At 21.1% G+C, this 8,740-nt stretch overlaps 1 protein-coding gene and 1 long non-coding RNA gene across 4 annotated transcripts in view; one reads left to right on the top strand and one right to left on the bottom strand.

The window, feature by feature from the left end:
• The first annotated feature begins 4 nt into the window (after nucleotides 1-4).
• Nucleotides 5-1,218, top strand: LOC109614114 (uncharacterized). 2 transcript variants are annotated; one of them, XR_009343840.1, is made up of 3 exons: nucleotides 5-84; nucleotides 163-973; nucleotides 1,045-1,218. It is a non-coding gene; the product is annotated as an uncharacterized LOC109614114 (long non-coding RNA). The 2 variants fall into 2 exon arrangements; XR_002195376.2 differs by lacking the exon at nucleotides 5-84 and having other exon boundaries at nucleotides 124-973.
• Nucleotides 1,219-5,646: 4,428 nt separating this feature from the next.
• The window catches only part of LOC101891900 (galactosylgalactosylxylosylprotein 3-beta-glucuronosyltransferase P), a 139,085-nt gene continuing 135,991 nt past the window's right edge, over nucleotides 5,647-8,740 (bottom strand). The window contains exons 8-9 of one of the 2 annotated variants that reach the window (XM_059129480.1): nucleotides 6,961-7,251; nucleotides 5,647-6,534 (exon numbers count right to left, since the gene is read on the bottom strand). In XM_059129480.1, the coding sequence (XP_058985463.1) occupies nucleotides 6,421-6,534; nucleotides 6,961-7,251 (405 nt within the window). In that variant the 3' untranslated portion in view covers nucleotides 5,647-6,420. The remainder of the gene's footprint in view (nucleotides 6,535-6,960; nucleotides 7,252-8,740) is intronic. The other variant, XM_059129481.1, reaches the window with a different exon arrangement.

Raw genomic sequence — 8,740 nt, 5'->3', positions numbered from 1 at the left:
TAACTAAAGAAATTGAAAAATGTTTGGGCTTAAAACATATAACAAAGCCGGACCTAATTTTGAATTTTGCTGAACTCGTTGCCGGTAGATAATTTTTCGAAGGCGTCAAATATATTTTTTATTTTTTGGATTTTTTTTTGATTTTGGGAATTGATTTGAAAGAGCCTGTCCACGACATTTTTTGGATAACTTGTCAACGGAAGAAATTTCCTACATCGAATTTACTATGGGCCTGTGAAAAAAGGAAGTCTCGGGACAGGATATGTACCACGGAAATTTCCGCTCAAAGGCAGTACTACTCTTTTTTTGACATTTTTCCTTCGATTTTATTTGAATATGATTAAATATAGCCTGAATACAACATTTTTGGGATATGATGCCAATGGAAGAAATGTTCTGCAATAAGTTTTCTAGGAGTAAGCTAAAATTGGAAGTCTCTCGACATGTTATATGTCACGAAAATCCCGTTTTTAATGTGATATATACAAAAACTAAATATTTATGAAGTAATTTTAATCTGTTCTCGATTATGTGCCATGAGTGATGCCAATGGAGAAATTGTTTTACACAAAATTTGAGTATGGGTCACCAAACAGATAAAATCTGTATATACTATATATCATCGCGAAAAATTCAATATCAAATTTAATATATAAAATTAAGGATTATGTGGTGTAATTTTAACGCGTGTTCGATATACTGCCAAAATTAGCCACAAAACCACAATTTTGGGGTACGACATCAAAGAAGAAATGATTCTAAACCAAATTTCACTATGAGTCAACGAACACAAGAAATCTGTAGATATTATGGATCATCGTGAAAATGGCATTCAGAAATTTCTTAGGGGATTTAATGATGCTATTTTTAATATATATTGGATTTTAATCAAATTTTCGCAGGGGTGCGGTGATGTTCGAGAAAATTGTTCACATCAAATACGATTATAAGTCTCTATAGAACATAAATTGTTGTATGGACTAGATTTGTTCTCTTCAATGTGGATATATGTACATGTTAATGTTATTTTTTGCTTATTTTCAGGAACTTTGCAATTAGGCCTATATCTTCCATTATTCTCCACTTCACGGACTTGATGTCAAAGAAGAAAACGTTCTTTATCTAATTTCACTATAGGTTTCCAAATATGAGAAATTGTTATATATACAACATTAATTAGAAATTTGCTTGCAATGTGAGCATGTAAATTAAAATATATTAATGTGCTTTTTAATGTTATTTTTAGGTATTTTACAATTAGGTAAAAATCGACGATAATTTTCCACTCTAGGAATTTGATGACAAAGGAAGAATTGTTCTAAAGCAAATTTCACTATGGGTCTCCATAGAAGATAAATTGTAATAAATATGTTATATGCTAGAAATTGGACGTTCAATATGAGTAAATAATTCAGAAATTTTGTTTTAGAGTTTTTTGGGCTATTTTTTTGAAATTTTCCAATTAAGCCCAAAATTTCCCATTTCTGTTCACTTTTGGGGATTTTTGTTAAAAGAGGGAATAATCTACATTCAATTTCATTATGGGTCCTAGAATAGAATATTTATGTTGCTAGAAGTTCTGTTGGTAAAATGTTGGTTACAACATTTGTTTTAGAGTTTTTGGGGCTATTTTGGCGAATTTTTCAATTAAGCCCAAAATTTCCCATTTCCGTCCAATTTTCGGGGTTGTTGTCAATGGAGAAAATAGTCTTCATTCAATTTTATTATGGGCTCTAGAATACAGTATTTATGTAGCTAGCAGTTTTGTCGGTAAAAAATTGGTTACAACATTTGTTTTAGAGCTTTTGGGGCTATTTTTGGATATTTTCCAAAAAGGCCCAAATTTTACCATTTTCGTCCATTTTTGGGGATTGTTGTCAAAGGGGGAAATAATCTACATTCAATTTCATTGTGGATCCTAGAAAGCAATATTTATGTAGCTAGTAGTTTTGCCGGTAAAATGTTGGTTACAACATGGGGTATAGTGGCAATATTTCATTTACCTTTTCTTTCCCGTATTTGAATATGAAAAGAAAAATATTATTTTTTTTCTCAAAAAAATGTATTTATTTAGGAAGTTGTTGTTGTTGTTGTTTTTTCATTATATTTTTTAGAATTACTTTTATTAATGTTATACATTCTGTTTGAAAATTGTTATTAGATTTAAATTTAATTTTATTCATTATTCACAATTTTAATTTTTATGCGTGTTTTTTTTAAATATTTATTTTTTCAATTCAGACTTAAATCAGATTTAATTTTAGTTTAATTAAAAACTATAGAAATGTTAACTTAAAATATATTTTAATTAAATTATTTAATTAAAACTTATTTTAAAAAATAGTTTTATAAAACAATTTTCAATTTTCAAACTAAAAGGTATTCTGTCTTAAGTACAAAAAATAACTTAAATTAAAATTAATATTATTACAATAAACTTCGAGATTTGAGCACTCTACATAGTTTTTTATTTAAAAATTGTATACATATATTTTTAAAAATAAAATATTACATTTTTGAAGGTATATTTTTTCACTAACAAAACAGTTTTAAAAATATTTGTCATGTATTTGAAATATGTAAATAAATCTATCACAATTCCAACAAAAATCAAATGTTGGTTATTTGTGCTTGATTTTGTGTTAATAAAAGCTAAACAAGTTTTTGAAAAACAAATTGATATGATTTTGGGGGGGTCTTTTTAAATAAAATTTCTAGAGAGCGCCATATATTTTTTATTTTAAAATTCATTTTTAAAAAGTATGAAATTTTATTATATATAATATAAAAAGTAATTTAAAATAATTTTCTTTCAAATAGTTTAAAATAAATTAACAAAATTCTTCTGCATTCTCATGACACCCAAAGCAATAGAAAGGGAATTTTCAATTTCTAAAGCATACTTTGAGGCGCATGACAATTGCACATGGCAATCTAATTTAAATATGAAATATAACCGGGTTTTATACATTTTGATGGGAAACAAAACCAGAAATAGAAAGTGAAAATAGATTCGATATTCAATTATGAAATATGATTGGAAGAAATTCAATAATTTTCATTATAGAAAAAAAATTGAAAAAAAAATGTGTAGAGACATATTTCACTATTTTCAATAGTTGGATTTTTTAATATTTAATTTAGAATTAAAAAAATAATATAAAATTTAACTTAAAACTGAAAAATTAGAAAATAGAAAAAAAGTAATTTGGGTAGGGACATATTTTATTATTTTTGTTTTTTTTTTTTTTTAATTGAAAAAATTCTTGATAGGTAGCAAAAAATTGATTTGAAAATTGACTTTTTAATAGTAGAAGTTAACTTTTTAAATTTCGAAATTTATACATAATTCGAAATTTATAGAAAATGTAAAAAATTGGAACATAAAAACAAATTGAATTTTGAGTAGAAATATATTTCCCCATTTCTTTAAATTTGAATAAATGATTTGAGAAAAAAATATGCTAAAGGAATATTATATAAAAAATATTAATTAAAAAAGGGTAAAAAAATCATAAAATATTTAAGTCAAACAACAGAAAGAAAAAACTAAACAAATAAATACTTTTGGATTCAATAATAATTATTAAATTTTGGGGAAATAAATAAAAAAATTACAAAAAGGAATTTGTTTTAAAAATTAGAAACAAAAAATAAATAAAAAATAGGAATTAAAAAAATTAAAAAATAAAGGAACTATTTTTAAAGAAAAATTAATAAAACATTTGAATAGAAAAACAATTTTGAATTTATTAATCTTATTAGACTTTGGAACATTACGGTAAAAATAATTTTTATTAAAAAATATATTCAATGCTGGTAAAAATATTTTTTTAAATATTTTTTTTTTTTACAAAACAACAAAAAATTAAATTTTCTATATTTCCTATTTAAAAAAATATATATTTCTGTAAAAGAAGAAATTACATTTTTGTTAATTTTTTATTAAAAAAAACATCAAATTAAGTTGGAATTGAAATCAATTAAAAAAATTCAAATTTTGTCAAAATTTGAAGAAAAAAATTAAAAATTAATAGAAAAAATTAAAAAAAGTTTAAATTGTTTAATCATTATTGAATTTTGGGTTATTATGGTTATAAATTTTTTTTTAAATTTCCAAATTTTTTAAAAATCAAAATGTTGTAAAAATCATTTTTCTAAATTAGGAACTATTTTATAAAAAAACTGAATTTAAAATTTTTTCTATTCTTTATTTAAAAAATTTATATTTTTTGTAAAAGAAGAATTTAAAATGTTGTTACTTTTTTTATTAAAAAAATAACATCAAAATTTAGTTGGAAGAAAATTCAATTTTTTTTAATTCAAAATAATTAGTAAAATGTGCCAACATTTGAAGAAAAAGTTAACAAATTTAATAAAAAAATCAAAATAAATTTTTTAAATTATTTTTAAATTTTGGGATTTTATGGTAAGAATTATTTTTATAAAAATTTCCAAATTTGGAAAAATCTAAATTTTGTAAAAATCATTTTTCTAAATTATGAACTATTTAAAAAAAAAAATAAATTTAAAATTTTCTCTATTCCTTATTTAAAAAATGTATATATTTTTGTAAAAGAAGAAATTAAAATTTTGTTATTTTTTTTATTAAAAAATAACATTAAAATTTAGTTGGAATAAAATTCATTCTTTTTTTTTAAATTCAAAATAATTAGTAAATTTTGTCAAAATTTGAAGAAAAAGTTAACAAATTTAATAGAAAAAATTTAAAGAAATGTTTAAATTTTTTAATCATTTTTAAATTTTGGGATTTTATGGCTAGAAATGTTTTTATAACAATTTCCAAATTTTTTAGAAATTAAAAACTTGTATTTTTCTTAGTTGGGAATTATTTTATATAAAACTAAATTTAAAATGTTCTCTATTCCTTATATAAAATAATTTATATATTTTTGTAAAAGAAGAATTTAAAATTTTGTTACTTTTTTATTAAAAAAAATAACATTGGAGTTAAATTCAATTTTATTTTGGAATTCAAAATAATTAGTAAATTTTGTCAAAATTTGAAGAAAAAGTTAACTAATTTAATAGAAAAAATTTAAAAGAAATGTTTAAATTTTTAATCATTTTTGTTTAATTTTTTTCGGCAACATTTTTTGTGATCTTTCTAGAATTTTTGTTGCTAAAAAATTTTTATAATAAAAAATTTTGTGAAATCATTTCAAAAAAAAAAAAAAAAAAAGAACATGTAAAAATTTTGGGTGAAAATTATTTTTAAATTAAATAGAAAGAACTTTTTAATTTAAAAATAACTTTGTCGAAATTTTGAAATTAACTATTATATGTATAAATTATATTAAAATTCAAATATTTAAGCGAATCTGTTTAATTTTACATATTTTTTTTTTAAATTATTTTTGTGTCTTTCAAGAATTTTTGTTATATAAAAATCATATAAATAACAATTTTGTGAAAAAATATTAAAACAATTTTGGGTGGAAAACATTTTTTTAACTTAAAAATAATTTATAAAATTTGTCAAGATAATGAAATTAACTATTATTTATAGAAATTATGGAAATAACTCCAAATATATGCATTTTTTTAAATTCAAAAAATTGGGTGATTTATTTTTTTAATTTAAAAATAATTTTTAGATTTTGTCAAAAATATTGAAATTAACTATTTATAAATAAATTATATTTAAATTAAAATTTTTCTGGCAAAAAAAAAAAAACGATTTTCTGGAAAACAAAAAAAACTTAAAAAATTAAATTAAATAATTTAAAAAACATTAATATTAAATATTTAATATTTTTTTTATTTAGTTTTTATGTTTTGTTACAAAAATGATTGTTTAATTTTGGGTATTTCAAATTTCCATTTCTTTCTCTTTCTCACCTTTATCATACCTGACAGTCTAACTAATAGTTATTTATTTTTTTTTTCATTTTATGTGTAATATTTTATTTTAAAGTTAATTTAATAAAGTATTTGTTTTTTTTTTTTTAATTTCGTATTTTTATCTTATTTATATATTTACAAAAAAATATTGTGAAACTATTACTTATTTTTATTATATAAAATATAAATATTTTTTTTATTTTTATGTAAAAAAAATTAAAAATAAAATATTTACATATTTATATATTTTTTTTTCATGAGGATATATTTTTTTATAAAGCTTTACACTTTGTGCCTTTTTTTGGACTGTCTTTGTAGTTTCTGTTTTATTTTTTTAATTTTATATACACACTTTTTTTTATATAAAATGATTTATTTTATTTTGTTTTTTTTTTTTTTTTTTAATTTGGTTTCTTGATTTGGTTTGTGGTTCTATTTTTGGTTTCCATTTAAAAAAAAAAAAACTGTCTATCTTTGGTTGTTGTCTTTCATAGTTGTTTGGTTATCTTAAGATATCGTCCTTAAATTAATCTTGAAAATTTGTTTAACGTTACCTTAGGGCCTAACAAGAGCTCTATCTATAAACACTAGATTGGTATCACCGTATTTGGTCATGTTCAGTTTTTCCGCAGCATTGTTCTTTTTTGTTTGCGTGTGCCATGTTAGAATCTGAAAAGAAAAAAAAAAATAATTTAAAAAAAATATATAAATAAAAAATTTTAATTTATATCAAGAAAATATTTAATTTATTTTCAAGGACCAATAAACGTAAATTTTTAAAGAATATTTTTCCAAGGACCAATAAACGTGGATTTTTAAATAATATTTTTTCCAAGGACCTATAAACGTGGATTTTAAAAGAATATTTTTTCCAAGGACCATCTGTTGGACGATGGGGCTTAGAAATAACAGCAGTCTGAAGTTGGTTGCAGTTTTTTCATCTCACCCAGTAGTTCAGTATGAGTGATTTCATATATTTCACATCACTCATACTCAGAGTTGTCCCACAAACGACCGGAGTCCAAGAAACTAAATTAGCTTAACTCTAACAATTTGTAGTAATCCCTCTGCCCTCCCCTCCCCTCACCCACTCACCTCTGTACAATTGTTGGCCAGCAGCTCAATTTCGGCATTTTCAAATGGCGCCAGACTTTTCAAAAAACCATCCTCCTCATAGCCCGCTTTAAAGGGCATTTTCGCTTTGGGTCTTTCGTGTAGAAATCTCACGCTCACCGCAAAGCCCGCCATGTCGACGGGATATTTTCGACCACCCAGCCAGCCATCGTAGAAGCCAACAATTTTGCCATTCTTCACAATGGGACTGCTGACGCCGTATTTGGTGACCAGGCCCACCGGCCACATTGAAACCTTTTTGGTATAGCGCATCTGCAAAAAAATTGAGAATATTTATTATTAAAAAAAATTAATAAAAAATTTAAAAAACGTTTTATTTAATTTAGAATTTAATATTTAATAATATTAAATATTTAATATTAAAAAAAAACTAAAAAAATAATGAAGTTTTCTTTTATTTTGAAAACTTTTAATAAAAAACTAATTTATTTAAAGCCCAATATTGATTTTAAATCAAAAAAATTATTATTAAAAAAATGATATTAATTTAAAATTAAAAAAAACTTTATTGTTTTATTTAAAATTGAATATTAAAAAATATTATTTATATATAATTTATTTCTTATTTAATATTATTAAAAAAATTAGTTAAAAAAAATAAAAAAAAAATATTTTGAAAATTGCCAAATTCCTCCCAAATGGTGGGGTGTATTCAAGGTTCAGCCCGGCCGAACTTACAGCTTTTTTACTTGTTTTAATAATTTTTAATGAAAAATCTGTTTTATTTTGTTTAAAATTTAATATTGAATTTAAAAAAAAAAATAGTTAAAAAATAATGAAGATTTTTTTTTTTTTGGAAATTTTTTAATAAAAACCACTTTATTTAAAATCCAATATTGATTGTAAATCCAAAAAAAAAAAAAAATTATAATTAAAAATTAAAAAAAAAATGCCAAATTCCTCCTAAATGGTTGAGGGTATTCAAGGTTCAGCCCGGCCGAACTTACAGCTTTTTTACTTGTTTCAACAATTTTTAATGAAAAACTATTTTATTTTGTTTAAAATTTAATATTGAATTTAAAAAAAAAATAGTTAAAAAATAATGAAGATTTTTTTTTATTTTGAAATTTTTTTATAAAAACCACTTTATTTAAAATCCAATATTGATTGTAAATCCAAAAAAATCATAATTAAAAATTAAAAAAAAAATAATATTAATTTATAATTAAAAAATCTATATTTTTTTATTTTAAAAGCTTTTAATAAAATATATATTATCTTATTTTAAATTTAATGTTAAAAATATTATTTATATATTATTTATTTCTTATTTAATATTATTAAAAAAATAGTTAAAAAAATTAAAAAAAAGGTTTAGCCCGAACTTACAGTTTTTTTACTAGTTTTAATAATTGTTAATAAAAAAACTGTTTTATTTTGTTTAAAATTTAATATAAAATTTAAAAAAAGCAGTTAAAAAATAATGAATATTTTTATTTTGAAAACTTCTAATATTTTTTTATTTTGAAAACTTTTGATAAAAAAATAAGAAATTTGATTTAAAATTTAATTTTCAAAAATATTATTTATTATTTATATATAATTTATTTCTTCTTTAATATTATTAAAAAAAATAGTTAAAAAAATTAAAAAAAATATTTTTTTGAAAAATTTTAAAATTTCCAAATTCCTCCCAAATGGTGGAGGGTATTCAATGTTCAGCCCGGCCGAACTTACTTACAGCTTTTTTACTTGTTTTAATAATTTTTAATAAAAACTGTTTTTTTTTTTTGTTTAAAAT

The sequence above is a fragment of the Musca domestica genome, unplaced genomic scaffold, assembly GCF_030504385.1.
Source record: "Musca domestica strain aabys unplaced genomic scaffold, Musca_domestica.polishedcontigs.V.1.1 61, whole genome shotgun sequence".
Lineage (NCBI taxonomy): Eukaryota > Metazoa > Arthropoda > Insecta > Diptera > Muscidae > Musca > Musca domestica.
The sequence above is the reverse complement of the archived record's forward strand: the minus strand, read 5'-3'. Positions and strand labels throughout refer to the sequence as shown.